The sequence below is a fragment of the Gobio gobio genome, assembly GCF_949357685.1.
Source record: "Gobio gobio genome assembly, chromosome: 18".
In the NCBI taxonomy this organism is placed as follows: Eukaryota; Metazoa; Chordata; class Actinopteri; order Cypriniformes; family Gobionidae; genus Gobio; species Gobio gobio.
The window spans coordinates 26,746,427-26,762,701 of NC_137111.1; the positions used below are offsets into that span (position 1 = coordinate 26,746,427).

Genomic DNA, 16,275 nt, shown 5'->3' on the forward strand with positions numbered 1-16,275 from the left:
TGTTCTTGAATTTATGAAAAATATAAGGTTATAAATAACTATGAACCAGTGTTTGATACCAAACTACCTAACTGAGTGACAGGTTAACTCTTTATTGCTGTTATTATTATTATTTATGTTTATTGCTAGAGAAATCGTAATAACACCACAACCTGCAAACTTTGTCCTTCGAGAGAAATCACAAGTCGTCTTTATTTAGAGGCTATAATCTCTCACAATAATAAACCAGGTGTTTTGACATTAGATAAACTGTATGTTTTCCTGTATTTTGATAACGGTTGCAAAATCTCCTTTAAAAATATATAACATAAAACAGCTAATATAGTATTTAGTTTGATCTACATTTTCTTCAAGTCAAGAACACCATTTCACTGATCATTTGCTGAATAAGACAAAAATAACATAATTTCTTTTAACCCCTTTCATGCCACTGTCAAACCATATACAGAAATGTAGATGCCCTTATATGGTCAGTAATGGAGCTGGGATGCCATCTAGTGAAAAAGTTTGGTACTGCGCCCAAACAAAATCTTACCGAAAGCTCATTTTTTGAGATATCAACTTGGAACAAAATTTGAAACACAACTTGTTCAGATTTTTTGCTTTGATTTTATTGCAGTTTTAGAGTAAAACATGTTTTGTAACACATTGTTGTTACATTTTCATAAACTTAAACTTCTATAACTTTTTTTCTATTTCACTTCTACAATAATCTGCCAAATGTCTTCTTTAAAACAAGACCAACCGTAGGTCTATATTCCAAAGCATTCTTAAAATACAACCATTTAAGTTTGAATAGTGCATTTTCATGTCATAAATGTGAAAAACAGGCGGGTGACACTTAAGTGGTTAAAGAATTTACTCTCTTTTTTAACTCATAGTTTGCATGTCATCAATACATTAAGAAATATTATATTACTGTCTTTTAGCTTTCTTGAAGGCTTTGGATGTGAGGTCCATAAAAAACCCTCAAGAAACATCTGGAGGCATCTTTTCCCTCACAAGAACAACCGGGTGATGTCGCAGACCAATGTCGCTGATTCAGCAGAAGGTGTCTTTCTTACTTCTTATTTTATTAGCTATCTGGCAGGCACATGAGTAAAAGGAAAGGTTTTAAATACGCTTGTGATCCTTGTAGTCGAATCAGAACTGATGATGCTTGTGGAAAACACCTGGAGTAGAGTCATGCAGGAGCGGAGACAGGCGCTGGAGGAGGCCTATAGAATCGACCTGTCTGCTAAGCCGGCTGGCAAGGAGGGCCAGGTCTCTATGGGTGATGTGAGCCCTCTGTGGGAGGAGACGGCAATGAAAGCTTGGCAGCTCTTTATAGGTCAGTCACTGCTACTTGTGTGTCAACATTTGAGATTACTGTCAGATTTCTTATTTTGATCCTCTTGCTTTAGTTTTGGTTGTATTTGACTGACATAAGAGAGGAGAATGCACATGAATTATATACAGTAGGTTGCAAGAGTAGAAAGCGATTTTCCTGCATATAATTACATTTAACATTTTTCTCTCAGATTCTCAAAAGAAAAAAGCAAATAATGGCCACCAGAAGAGGGCAGGACTTCTCAGCAGTGCGTTGCAATCTGTTCAGAAGAGGTTTGGGAAGGATTCAGCTGGCAGTGCTGAGGTAGGACAATCAAATTTGTTCTAACACAAATTTTTCTGTTGAATTCCAATGATGCATGTCCAGAACCACTTTGGACAGACAGGAAGTGAGTAGATTAGTCTATGAGAATTCCTTCACATGGTGCCCTCACACCATCCCAATGTCACCGCCACCGGACGCCACCACCTACCCCGTGGCTCTGTCTCAATCCTGTCTCTAAATCAATTTGGATTATTACAGCTGAGTACACCTCAGTGGGCAATGTAATTGATATTTGTTAATTTTTTCCATGGGAACACTCACTAGAACATTGCGTTTGCTGTTGAAGGTTAAAGACGCTGTTATTGTTGTTTTTCCCCCCCCGAAAACGCAACCCACATCATTAGTTCCCACCACTGAAGACGTCGCCATCTGGAAAAGAATGCACAGAGATATTACTCAGGCACAAGGGCATGAAATTGCTGTTTCTTTGCAACTGCTGCTATCTCCGTCTCCGCCTCAGAAACAGGGGGCGGTAATTATAGGCAGTCCCGATCAGATGAAAACATTCATTTTGTGTTACTCTGTATCATATCAGCTTGTGACAGCCTATCAGCTGTCTTGATGAATTGTCCTCCTCAGAAACGTTTTGTGGATTCTGAATATCGCCTGGAAAATCCTGTACCAAAACATCATGTGGTACACACATGCTTCAGATCATACTTTTGAGTTTTGATAGAAAGTTAACTTTAGCTCATAAATCAAGATTCTCCTAATTGATTAGTAGTATTAGTTGCTCAACTAATAGTCATAGCATATTCTGCATTTAGAGCAAAAAATTATATTACAAACTGTATTAGAAAACAGTGATAATTATTTCACTGCTGCATTCATATACTATAAATATGAAACCTTTTCCGCTGTGTTTTATGAAAATGTGACTAATGTCTAGCTAGATAAGGCTTGGGAATTTATCTCTCATTATTGTAAATGGAATTTGATAAGTCATATTTATAAGGACATATGCAATAGACACTTTCCTCTGATTTCAGATAATAGCACAGTGATTAGGAATATTAGTTTTACCTCTCATTTCTTCTTTACTAGGAGAAAACTTAAAGTAAGTAAAATGACACAGTTTACCCCACTCCTATTTCACTTGCAAATTTGAAGGAGAAAAAAAGAGATGAGAAAATCACAGGTGAAAATGTCCTGTTAATTGATGATGTTTACCGTAGTTTTTTATAAACTAGTTATTTGTTACTATCACATTATTTCTGTGTCTAATGGGTGATAAATCAATTTCAGCATTTTAAAATGCATACTTTGTATACACAGTTTAATCCAGTTGTCTGTACTCCAGAGAACTTACCCATACAGCACACCCAAGGCAAACTTTGCTCTGGATTCATTTCAAATATATTCTACAGACTAATTATATCTTCATAATGGAAAGATAATTAACATAGCTAATGATCAAGTTAAGTTTATTACACATTCACCAACAGCCTAAAATGAAGCTGACATTATGTTATGTTATCATCAAAGGTAGTCTTTTTCTGTGGAAAGTAATTAAAATGGAAATCAGTGTGATGTTAATTGCAGAGGGGATGCTGTTTAATGTGGCGCTCGTACAAGGCCAATAAGTTTGCTGTTTGGGTAAATGGAGTAATTAATGCTATATATTACTTATGATTCTCTAAATACAAGAATACGATTAGGCGATGATTCAGTGTTTATCTGTCAACACAGGGCCATAATTACTCCTGTGAACTCCTTTGTAACACTTCTTAATCCCACCATCTATTTGGCACACACAAATGCACAATTTCCTATTTTTCTAGTTTTATAACTTGTCACTATTTTTCTTTCTAAGTCCCCCAAATTGCATTTTTCCTACACTTTTGTTGTATTTTTGGCATGCAAAGCAGCAATGAGTATGAAGGTGAAACAAGTGGACGGAGTTACTTAGTAAAATTACAAATTGAATATCTATTTTATTGCTTACTTTTTATTTTTTACTTGCAGAAATCCTTTTTGTACTGTCGATAAAAAGTAGGACTTTTCATGTTTTATTGTTTTATTATTTTATTATTTTATTTTACCACAGATTATTTCATTTGCTGCTTTTTACATAATTTTTTTTTTTTTACGAAAAACATTTCTACAGATAAAAATCATCCACTATAAGTCCATATTTAGTAGAAGCACCAAAAAAAGCCATGTGAAGTCCACTGTGGTTTAAAGCTGTAAATCAACAAAACATGAAATAATTCATTATGATTTTTAGAAATCGCACCTTTTATTCATCTTCGTTTTATCTTGTGCCTTCATAATTCATATTTGTCTCAGTTTGAGCTCTAACAGCGTTGAATTCAGTCCTCTTACGGTTCACCTGTAGTCTCTGAACTGCAGTCGGTGTGGCTATTGGGCGGCTCCGAGAGGACACCACTGTGATGATTGGTTTAATGAGCCTTTAAGTAAATCTGGATATGAGCAGGTCGGTGGTGAAGTACACAGGCTTCCTGAAGGGCTAATGCCTATCAGTACAATAAATCAGCAGGACACAGAGCATGGCGCAGGGCCAGCAGCCACCTCACACTGTGCTTATATTATACTTTAAGTTAATTAGAGCACACTGAGGACTATTGGAGACAGCTTTATTGTATGGTTAAATAGCCACTAGCTTGTTTTTCCCACATGAATGCAATTTGCGAAATGTTATTGTAACTGTGTGCAAACCTAATAGCTACAGAGGACCGTTTACATACATATAACTGTCTGCTTGTTATAATGTACCTTCATGTGTGCGCCTGTTGTGTGTGTTTGTTCACATTAGAGCTTCGTGTTGGACATGGAAGCACACTGGCAAACTTGTGAGACCATATTTGATAGCATGTTGAGGAGTCATGCACAGGTTTGTTTTTTTTACACTAATACGGTAAATACCTATAATGCTGTGCCCCAGGAATCCAGCAAAAACTGTTTTCCTTCTTATGCTTTTATGTTTTGTGTAGATGACTCACAGTGAGAATGAACGTATGGCCGTTCAGTGGCTAAGAATAGAAGAAGAGCTGCTCAGAGAGAGGGGTCTCTTCGGCCCTGGTCCAGGAGTCTTCCTCAAACAAGGGTGGGTGCAGAACACAGCAGAAGGCCGAAACCGCACACGATCCCGAATTCGCAGAAAGCAGCTACGTCGATCCAAAAAGGTGAACTATTGCTGTCGTGCCTAATAATAATAATTTCTGACTGAAAAATCTTAATATCTTAATAACATTCTTAATAATAATAATAATAATATTTATTTTATTGGTATTTTTCCTATCACTGTTGAATAATTGTGCTTGGAAAATGATTTATCTTCTGTATCAATTTCAGTTCTATTCTGTTAAAGAAATATTTATTTATTTATTTATTTTAAATAGAGGCCAACACTGACTTCAGGCCTTATTCAGAAGAATTTCACTGAAGAAAGCAAAGGAGTTGCTGACGTTGTTGAGGCTGATTCAGGTATCATATTTTTCCATGTCATTTTTATGAGCAATTTTATAACGTGTTTTGTATTGTACAGCAACAGCTGAATCTGCACATCCCTTTTAGTTAATATATTCTATGTGTGTCCCAGACCCAAGGATCCTGTGTGAGGCAGGCCGGGAGGTTGAGGAGGAGCCTGGTTTAGATTGTGAGCATTTGACCTTTTTCCCTGTGCTGAACGATGCCTCACTTCTGCCCGAGGACATCCCCGATCAGTGCATGGACACTCAGCTCATACTGAAGGAGCTGGAACCCACTGAAGAGGTGAGAGTGATCCTATATTCACCTGGAGACACATTCCTTTTGTATGAAGAAAAAAAGCTTTCCTGAGATTCATTACGGACAGCTGTAGTGTGTGTGTTGAGCTTGACAGCGCTCTTCAGCATTAACAGGGCAGAGAGTGGCTGACAGAAGTATTAATAAGGAACAGTAGGGGGTGATGTCTGCTGTCTTGTATTCATTCAGTCGGTGTTGTGTCCTGCTGTGCTGCGTGCCAGCGGAATTGCCCTCTCCATACTTATTAATACAGAAATGCAAACACTTGACGCGGCCTACGCCTCAATTCCAGAGGCAATATGATGACTGTAATTTACAGGCACCATGTCCTCAGAGGCTTAGCTTTTCATTATTACTCAAACAGGAAATAACTTCATAGATGCAATATTACAAGTTGTTAATTATTTATTTTATACAGAGCCGAGGTTTGGCGATTAGTGCACATCCTGACACATTCAGCTGTGGTGCTCCTGTGGACAAATAAGTTTAAATCTAGCTCATTTAATTTCCCAATGCTTCTCCTATACCCATCATTTCCTGTTCTATCTTAACCATTCCTATCAATAGGTGCAAAAAAATCTCTATAATAATAATATTTTTTTGCTTTTAATTTTGGCCTTTTTGGCACCTTTGGCAGGAAATTAATAATATTCCACGTTATTGTGTGTGGTTTGTTGATGGATTGAAAAGAAGATAGATGGAAGGGTTGAAAGCAGTACATTTGTTTATAAATATCAATCTTTTTCGCACATTTTTTCTGTAATTAGTAAGTATAACTAAAAGCTATCAATTGCAACATTTATTAGGCTTTAAAAAATTTAACATTTTAACATAAACCCATTATAATAAATGTCACATTTACCTGTGCCCTTCTGTCTTACAGGTAGGAAATATACAGAAATTGAATAAAGTTATCAAAGCTACAATTTTCTCTGTTACCTTTGTTCTTTGATTAACATTAATGACAGACATCACAGCAACTGGTTTATTAGGCTGCTGTGACTTTAAGACCTGCCACTGCTGAACATGACGTGCATCTCATACTCTCACAACTCTTTAAGTTCATTTGAGACATTATTTAACTCATTTAAGTCTGGCATAATAGACCCTTTTCAGATTTCCGGGTTTCTCAGAGCGGAAGTCGTCGTCATAGTTGGGTTAAATATTATAGCTGTGAATGAGAGAATACATTAAAAAAAAATTGTGTGCCCATATGCTCAAATAGCAAAAGAAAAACGCCACAATAGTGATTTCACAACTTTCACACACAAAAAAAAATGGATTGAGATTGATAACGGCAGTCAAAAGAGAGAAATATGTTAATTTTTTACCATCACTCCCATAGACGCTGTAATAGAAACACCCTCACAGCAGCGGTAACTTGTTTTTGTAATTTGATGCAAAGTAATAAAATACAAAGTATTAGTGTTATAAATGTACTTATGGTTAAAAAAAAAAATGAAAATACAAAAAACGTTGCATATTGATGACCGTTAAAACGCTTCATCACAGTCTGTGAAAAGGGTCTATAAGGTGTGTTATTGTTTCTTCAAGCGCGAAAGAGAACTCGATACTGGCGCGCGTGTGCACATAGTGTTCACAGACAGCATGTTCTTGATTCTCTTGTGGCGCTTGAATGGTTTAAAAGCATTTGCATTAATAAGAGTGTGATCATATAATGTTACGCTAGCCGAATTATGACGGAAAAAACGGATTCTGCATTAAGTATTTTTTACGTGTTGAAATGAAAAAAATTATATGTATATATATATGTGTGTGTGTGTGTGTGTGTGTGTGTGTGTGTGTGTGTGTGTTTGTGTGAGAATGTGAGTGTATATAAATTCTAATGTGAACTTTCACCGAGCACTCCTAAAAACATTCTGTAGCAGGCTGTAATAAGTTGTTGCTGTAAATCCTCAAGAGCAGACAGAATTAGGACCGACTCAGGTCAGGGCTGATTCTGTTTTAAAGCTCTGTCTGAAACCAAAACCCCACCAGGTGGACCATATATTTAAACAGGGCCTTAATCAATTAGCATGTTGCCATTGTTGCTGTGTCATTGATTAATTCTGGTAATAAACAGTGGGGCCCTCTCTCTGCGCTGGCGAGAGGGCGCTTGCGTAGAGAGGAGGCTCTGATTTGATTTGTATTAATTGTGGAGCGGCTGGCAGTACGGCTGGACCCCATATGTTTCGGGGACGCGGATCCCCGGAGCCCAGAGTCGTGGTGACTCAGGGCTGAGGCCAGGTGCAGCTGCTTGGTGTGAAATGAAGGGAGACAATACAATTAGCCGTGCATAATCGAGAGGTTTCGTGCGAACGCCGCCTGCGGACGATTGGCCCTGTATCACAAACACCCCAACCATTCAGCATCTTGCCTTTTTCTCCCTTTAATTTTTGTCTTTTCACCATGTTGTTTAGATAATGAAGTGGTAACAGTGATCAATCAAGGCCAGGGTGGCGCTTCTTTGACACGTTAGCCCCAGGGCACAATTCAAAAGGCAGGCTGCAGTGACACTTGGTACAACTGTTGAAAACTTGGCTTGACATCGTGTTTACTCATCCATTGATTTTGGCAGCATGTAAAACAAATTACAGCTTTATTTTAAACAGTTCAATGCACAAAACGGATTCCTGTGTAAGCTACTTGATACACATGCTGTCTGCTGTAATGTGCCCATACTTCAGGTCAAAGCCAAACACTGCGTGGTGGTCGTCAGTGGTCACTTGGTGACTGAAGGAGTGCTGTTGTTTGGTAAAGCTGACCTCTACATATGTGAGGGCTTCACGTTGACCTCTACAGGAGATGTGTGCTGTAGAATCCATCATCAGACCAAGTAAAGCTACTGTTTTCTTTCAGCATATACAGTACATACATACACACACTACCGTTTAATGTTTGGGGTCGGTAAGTAAAGTAAAAACAGTAATATTGTAAAATAATTGAACAACACCTTTTTCTATTAGAAATCTCATTTATTTCCGTGTTGGCAAAGCTGTATTTTCTCCAGAACTCCAGTCTTAAAAATGGTTGTGAGGCTTAATATTTTTGTGGGAATCAGAATCATTTTTTTTTTCAGTATTCTTTGATAAGTGGGAAGTTTAAAAGAACAGCATTTATTTGGAATATAAATCTTTTGCAACAGTGTAAACATCTTTACTGTCACTTTTTATCCACTGAATGCATCCTTGCGGAATAAAAGTATTAATTGAAAAAATCTTACTGAGAAACTTTTGAATGGTTGTATATACAGTATTTATTTAAAAGTATTTTATCAGAATTTTGCACCCCATATATAATTGTATATCTTTCTGTATATGATTATGTGATGATTAGCTATTTTATGATAAATTAAATGGTTAACATTGATTTTACTGAGATAGAACAGCTTTATTTATTTGTGTGTGTAGATTCAACAGTATCTTACATTTTCTGTAATTATAGTGTGAGAGACTCATATATTTGCAACATGATGAATAAAGAGAAAAACTCAGTGAGTCCGAGCTGCAAACGCTGGTCATATGATGACATCAAAGAGGCCAATTTCATGCGCTTTCTGCTTGAGGTGAGATTCACAGAGCCCATAGTTATTTCACTTTTTGAATTCATTTATTTATTTTATTATATATATATATATATATATATATATATATATATATATATATATATATATATATATATATATATATATATATATATATATATATATATATATATATATATATATATATATATATATAGCCATTATGTTAAATTTTTATTGTTTGTTTTATTTCTTGATGATGCTTTAGGATAACGCTCTGGAAATATTCTTAAAGAACGGAACTTCTGTGTTCCTGGTATTCTTCAACAATGACCACGTCAATGCATATAAGAGGTAAAGCGAGAGAGTGCTTGTGTTTTAGGCATGTAAAGAACTGTGTGTGAGGTGACAGACTAAATTGATTTATCTTTATTTTTTTCTCTCTCTCTCTCTCTCTCTCTCTCTCTCTCTCTCTCTCTCTCTCTCTCTCTCTCTCTCTCTCTCTCTCTCTCTCTCTCGTATGGTCTCTCTCTCTCTTTGTCCTTCTTTCCAGGCTGTGCTCTGTGGTCTCCTCATTAAAGGGAAGGGGAGAGACTGTACTTAATGTGAGGTGAGTGTCAAAAGCATCTACCAGATCTTGAAGGCAGCTGCCACTTCAGTTGGAGAGACTGCAGTGCTTTTATATTGAATCGGAGTTTCGCGGTTTCAAAGTTTCCAGAAAAGACATTCTCATATGTGTGCGGTTAAATATTGACAGGAAGACTCTCAATCCCCTCAACAATATCCCGGCATAACACTGAAACTACAATAACTGCATCTTCAGCACTTTCTACCAATTAAAACAGCCTCAGTAACTTTTCAAAGTCATAAGCTGCCAATAGTCACGATTTTATAGTTGTTAATTGTCTGCAAGGGTGCCATAAGCTTTCTACCTATTTGTTATTTCAGATGTTGTTTTGTTTCAAATTACCATTCCTTAACTCACCATTTCAATTTCTCCTCAATTTAGTTTTATCATGTTTAGTTCCCTGACTTTTTGACATGAAGAAGAGGGAATTAACTTAATATCAGCATTGTTTCCCATCGGCTTCAAAGCCAAAAAATGTTCATACAATGAGAAATGTACAGTAATTTGATGCATATTATTTTAATGATACTGTACAGATTACAGATCGAAAGACCCCTTCGTGGATAGCATTTTTAAACCTGGCCTAAAAAAACATTTATACTAGTGACAATTTATATATTTACACATTTAATTAATCATTAATGATGTACAAATTCATATATTGGTACATTACATTTAATTTTGGAGGCACAATGAAACAGCTAAACTTTAACATTGTTGTAGGTTAGTTTGAAACATATTTTCTTTTCCTTTTTTTTTCACAAATGCATTTGAGTTGATCAAACAGTTATTGGTGGACCCCCTGCAAATCCTGCAGTTTATTTAATACAATTTCAGGAGTAGATTCAAATGTTAAAACAGTCATTATGTATTGAGGTTGTTAATAAAAGACAATGTATTGGTGTCTCCGGCAGGTCTGTCATGTTCTCTGTGAAAACTTGGAGGTGAGGTAGTAGTTTTTTGCCGCCAATTTTCTTGAATACCTCGAGCTACAGAGTTTGGCGAGATCAGCCCTGAAAAATTAATCTTCCTTTGCGACCTATCAAGCATCTTTTTCTTTCTGCACCTCTCTTGACAAGGATTGCACAAATCTCCTTCTCTCAACAAATGCAGACTTCCCGTCATCTTTAGAGAATCAGAGTCTTTGCCATCTTGCTGTGTGTAGGCCACAGGATTGCGTTTGGTGTTCAACTTCGTCAGGTTGGGCAGCACGTGGATGCATTCAGGTACCTGTGTGAGCAAGTTATCAAAAAGTCCCAGCTCTGTCAGGTTTGTCAGGGCAGCCAAAGTGGGCGGGAGGGCGTTTAGACGATTCATACCCAAGTTCAGAACCTGGAGGTTTCTCAGATTTCCTATTTGAGGCGACAAGCCAGCAGAGTCCAGGTTGTTGTTACAGAGGTTGAGGTGGACTAGAGATCCCAGGAGTCCGATGCTTTCAGGCAGTTGTTCGATTTGGTTGCTGTGGAGGTCTAACCAACGCAGTCCAGTCAGCTGGCCAATGAATTCTGGGATTGTTTTCAATATGTTCCGGCTCAGGTCAAGTTCCTCTACGTTTCTTAACTTTAAGAGGCATTTGGGAAATGTGGCGATGCCTACGTTGCTCAGATCAAGTCGTAGTTTGCCATCTGCAGTTACTCTGAGAGCATTTTTAGCCATTTTCAGTGTTATCTTCGTACCTTTGGCTCCACCTGATCTCTTCCCTTTAGCCATGGAGCTGTACAGACACAGATTAATGGTTAAACGCTTCTGAAGCATCAATTTGATTAAATCTTAACTCATGTAATTATTATCTCAGGAGCTGGTAGCTTTAAACATGTATGACTTAATGACGGGACAGTTTAGTTGTTTGCATAGGGAAAGAGGTATCATGTATGGCCACAGGCAGTATCGGTGGGCGGCGAGGTGTCGGGCCATTAGGGGAATGAGGGGTGTAATGTTTACACCCTGATTCACTCACCCAACTCACCCTAAAGGGATCTTTTAGGATAATGTCGTTCTCTAATTAAGGCTAATAACAGATAACGGTAGGTACGGCGAGCACCCAACAGATATTCTGGGAAAAGCTGTTTGTGTTCCATCTGATTGATCCAGGGCGGCGCTAGCAGTCCGTGCGACTGTGTGAAGAGAGTCAAATCAGTACTTTGATAAATGACACTGGAAAGAGATTTAAACTCGCTCCCTTCATATCTTCCCATTAAAAAGGAGGAGTGGCTGCATTGTAAGCCCTTTGGCAACTCATTAATCACATTGGTAGATGGGCTAATACGGTTCATCCTGTTTCTATTAGACCTTTTGTTTTTGAATCCATTGCATCCGAGAGGTGCAATTACAGAGAGCTGACCATCGGCGTGATCCATCTTCATGTTGTTTGTGATTCGCTGATTCTGAACCCTCCAAACGGAGAGAAAATTGGATGGTGTTGCTATTTTCGTGACATATGGAATATAATAGATGTCACAACTACAGATTTAAGACCCGAAATCATTTGCAAACAAAATATACTTTTATATACTTCTAATTGATGAATATGCTTTTTGTAAATCTCTCTAAAAATAGTTTAGTTAGTTAGTCTTAGAGTATTACAAATTTTACCGAAATTAACATTAATAAAAAATGTAATGGTTTTGAATGTTGTACCAATGATATAACAAGTAAAACATATATGAGTGAATACAGTCAGACACGTTCTAATTTGTAATTTTTATCGCTTTAAAATATGATCCAAATTGCTAATATGTGACCCTGGACCACAAAACTAGTCATAAGTCGCACGGGTATATTTGTCGCAATAGCCAACCATACATTGTATGGGTCAAAATGATCAATTTTTCTTTTATGACAAAATCATTAGGATAATAAGTAAAGATCATGTTTCATGAAGATATTTTGTAAATTTCCTACCATAGATATATCAAACATTTATTATTAATAGTAATATGCATTGCTAAGGACTTCATTTTGGACAATTTTAAAGGTGATTTTCTCAGTATTTATATTTTTTTGCACCCTCAGATTCCAGATTTTCAAATGGCTGTATCTCTGCCTAATATTGTCATATCCTAAAAAACCATACATCAATGGGAATTTTATTTATTCAGCTTGAGATGATGTATACAATTTCTAATTTCTAAAAATGGACCCTTATGACTGATTTTGTGGTCCAGGGTCATATATGAAATGGCTATTTTTAGTAATAGAAAAAAACATATAAACACTGTGATAGATATATAAGCTTCAGTGTCTAACTTTGATAGTTGTGCCACTAGTTGTACCTGTATTCACCCTACTCAGTCAGTAGGCACATTTTCTAACCATAATGTGTGTAGGTTTATCATTAACCATAACATGTTTAGTCATTTGTGCCTTTTACATTTTTTTCTGTGCTTAAACAAGCTTCACAAGAACTTCAGAAAGGCTAAAAGGCTTAAAGGTAAAAGGATTACGCAAACGGCTGTAAAAACCATCATTTTTGTCTCAACCAGCTATTGTTAACCAGGATTCATTTCATCCCCTTTCTGGTGTGAAGGAAGACTTAAATACGTTTTTCTTACTCACGGTTTTTAATAAGGTCCACAACTTGAATTGCTTGAGAATCAGGGGAGGATCTTCAGACTGTAGTCCAAAAAGAAGCTTTGTCCTGTTTAACTTTTGTTACCAAGCAACACTTGCGTGGGGTGCCAAGAGTTTTATTGTCCTGTGACCGGAGTGTGGACAAAAGAAAGGGGAGAAAGAAGTGTTGCAGCGTTTGTGTGTGTGTGTGTGTGTGTGTGTGTGTGTGTGTGTACACTCCCTCAGATTACATTTTCAGAATGTTATTTGAAGTCTGGGACGTTAATAGTTTCACCCATTAGCCACAATTCAACTTTGTATTTTCTTCTCTTTTTTCTTTCTTTTTTTCTTTCTTTCTTTTAATTTATATATGGGAATAAATGGTGATAAATGCAAACCAATTTCAGTACTTGTGGTGTATCATCAGCATGCATGCATGTCAAATCAGCTGGGATTTTGCATGTTTGGGTTGCTTGTTGTAAGAGCCACACTTCGCAATCTTGTAATTCAGTCATTTGTGTGAAGAGGCAGCCAAACTATCAAGGTAATATGTTACTGTGTGTTTACAGTCATTTTCAAAAACCTATAGATGGCACTATTTACTACTTTAATGGAGGGAACGGTATGACTGAACAAAAATCTCAACCCTTATTTCCACAAGAATATACATGTTTCTATTGCCCTGTGTCTGATGAAAGATGTACCTCCTTGGTTTAAAACCATAAGCTCTTTCTATTCCTTAACCTGTTGCTACGCAACGATAGTAGACTTGGTTCAGATGACTAGTTCTGAATTCCCTTTATTCAAGGCACTTGATTCTGTAACGGTTCAGAATTAGAAGTAAACAGCTCTGTTTGCATTACAGGTTTCATCGCAATAGGTCAAATAAAATATTTGTTTTTTTTTGTGACAGATGTCACAAATTCTTCACAATAAAATATTTGAATAATACCTGTCTTCAAATACTTCTTTGCTGTGTTCATACAGAAGGACGGCAGCAGTTGAGAAGATGGCCCTAATTAAATGGCAGGTGAGAGCCTTCAATCTCTTTTATCATTATTAACCATTATCATTTGTGATATACATCCTGCAAATTGATTGAATGCAGTAATAGAAACATAAGCTCTTTGCAAAAGGGATTTTACATTAACCCCAAATGCATATTTTTTTGTTTGTTTTTTTCCCTTCTGTTTTGACATTATTTATTTAATTTTTCCATAGAAGGGAGAAATAAGTAACTTTGAATACCTAATGCATCTAAACACGCTTGCTGGACGGACATACAACGACTTGATGCAATATCCTGTTTTTCCGTGGATCATTGCTGATTATGAATCAGAGGTCAAATTAACATGCATCCAAAGTTGAAACTTTTGAATTTCAAGGACTTTTTTTTATTTTTAAGAAAATTCTTGTTTGTTTGCTGATTAGACTCTAGATCTGTCCTGTCCTGCTACATTCAGAGATCTTTCCAAACCAATGGGAGCTCAAACTGAGAAGAGAAAAGCAAAGTTCATTCAGAGATACCTTGAAGTGGAAAATAATGATGGTAAAAAAAATATTTTTATATGCAACTATTCTGTAACTGAGAAAACCTTTCACTCACAGCTTTAGTTCATGAAGTTTGTTGGTTTCACCTGCAGATATGGAGGCCCATGAGTGTTTTTTGTTTGTTTTCTTTCACAAAAAAATCTGATTCTGTTAACCAAGAGCAGCTTTTAAACATAAAGGCAGGGCTGTTTTTCAGAAAAAAGCATTCGGGGCTGTAGGACTGGATTAAATGATAAAATAAATACTTTTATGTTCATACGTGAATATCATGATTACAGGTGATTTGTCGGCTCAGTGTCATTACTGCACACACTATTCCTCAGCCATCATAGTGGCCTCATATCTGGTGAGGATGGAGCCTTTCTCTCAGACCTTCCTCCAGCTGCAGGTAAACTTCTCACCTGTGTCACCAGACTCAAATACATCACACTACTGTTGTTGCAGGGCACACAGTGCTACCGAAACTGAAATCAATAATATGTGTTGACTTCTTCTTTATCAAATTAAGCACAAAACATGTCTGCGTGACAGAACTTCTCCTATAAAATTAGATTTTTCTAAATTGAAGTTACTTGATGAAACGAGCTTCATTGGTTTTGGCCTTGTTTGGGCTTGTGTGCGCTTTTTATTTCTTCTTTCCAAAACTGAATTAGGGTATGATTTTAATATGTATGCAAATAAATTCTTTTGCGTCACTTGCTTGCAAAACCGCATTTAGTTTTTTTAAAGAATATTTCATTTATACACATGGAACCAATTGATTAAAATAAAATGTCATACATATTTGATAGCCGTTGTAACGTAATGCAAACATTAGGATAACACTTTGCAATGATATTTGCTGAACTTGAGCAGCTTTCCTCCGTGCAGTAATATTCATAATCAGATTTGTGCCACTAACAGTATATTACTTTCATTCAATGAGGGCATTTGCTTTTCCTGCAAATTACATAACTTCTCCAGAGATTTTCGTCAGGACATATAAACTCCCTGGAAAAATAAAAAGCCTGAATCAATTGCTTGAAAATGTCTCAAATCTAAGCAGTTGTTCCTTGACTATGATTCATATGCACACATGGGGCTGTTTTAGTGTTCTAGCCTAGCTGGCGGTGGTGCTCTCAGGCTTATGCATTAAACAAACACATATGATGGCATCTTTTTTCATTCTTTATAATTTTCCTTGCTCTGAATAATTTTCATTGTGCCACTTTGCTTTCAAATAACATTAGAAAAGTGATCATAGATCACTCTTACATTTTTTTTTTTGCAGGGCGGAGCATTTGACGTCCCAGAGCGGATGTTCCACAGCATTCAGAATGAGTGGGAATCTTCATCAAAGGACAATATGAGTGATGTCAGAGAGCTCATTCCAGAATTTTTCTACCTCCCGGACTTTCTTGTCAACTCCAACCAATTTGACTTCGGTAATATATCTATGAAAGCTTGTTTCCACAACACAATAAAAAAAGAAGGTTATTGTGACTTTTTATCTCCCAATTCTAACTTTTTTGAATTATATAAACTCATGATATAAACTCGCAATTGCGCTATGAATTCAGAATTGTGAGATAAAAAGTCGCAATTATCTTTTAAATTGTTTTATTCTGTGGCGGAAACGAGCTT

The 16,275-nt window shown here is 36.7% G+C and overlaps 2 protein-coding genes across 2 annotated transcripts in view; one reads left to right on the forward strand and one right to left on the reverse strand.

Moving 5' to 3' along the window:
- Positions 1 to 16,275, forward strand: part of wdfy4 (WDFY family member 4) — a 57,909-nt gene that overhangs the window by 28,840 nt on the left and 12,794 nt on the right. The window contains exons 37-52 of the mRNA XM_079841943.1: positions 930 to 1,051; positions 1,139 to 1,330; positions 1,521 to 1,633; positions 4,431 to 4,508; positions 4,609 to 4,800; positions 5,017 to 5,101; positions 5,217 to 5,389; positions 8,089 to 8,237; positions 8,846 to 8,966; positions 9,193 to 9,278; positions 9,478 to 9,534; positions 14,089 to 14,131; positions 14,323 to 14,442; positions 14,533 to 14,650; positions 14,931 to 15,040; positions 15,923 to 16,076. Of these exons, the coding sequence (XP_079698069.1) occupies positions 930 to 1,051; positions 1,139 to 1,330; positions 1,521 to 1,633; positions 4,431 to 4,508; positions 4,609 to 4,800; positions 5,017 to 5,101; positions 5,217 to 5,389; positions 8,089 to 8,237; positions 8,846 to 8,966; positions 9,193 to 9,278; positions 9,478 to 9,534; positions 14,089 to 14,131; positions 14,323 to 14,442; positions 14,533 to 14,650; positions 14,931 to 15,040; positions 15,923 to 16,076 (1,913 nt within the window). The remainder of the gene's footprint in view (positions 1 to 929; positions 1,052 to 1,138; positions 1,331 to 1,520; positions 1,634 to 4,430; positions 4,509 to 4,608; positions 4,801 to 5,016; positions 5,102 to 5,216; positions 5,390 to 8,088; positions 8,238 to 8,845; positions 8,967 to 9,192; positions 9,279 to 9,477; positions 9,535 to 14,088; positions 14,132 to 14,322; positions 14,443 to 14,532; positions 14,651 to 14,930; positions 15,041 to 15,922; positions 16,077 to 16,275) is intronic.
- lrrc18a (leucine rich repeat containing 18a) lies at positions 10,417 to 11,415 on the reverse strand (the record flags this gene model as incomplete). Its single annotated transcript, XM_079843507.1, has 1 exon — positions 10,417 to 11,415. The coding sequence occupies exon 1, from the start codon at positions 11,305 to 11,307 to the stop codon at positions 10,417 to 10,419; it is 891 nt and encodes a 296-aa protein (XP_079699633.1). The 5' UTR covers positions 11,308 to 11,415.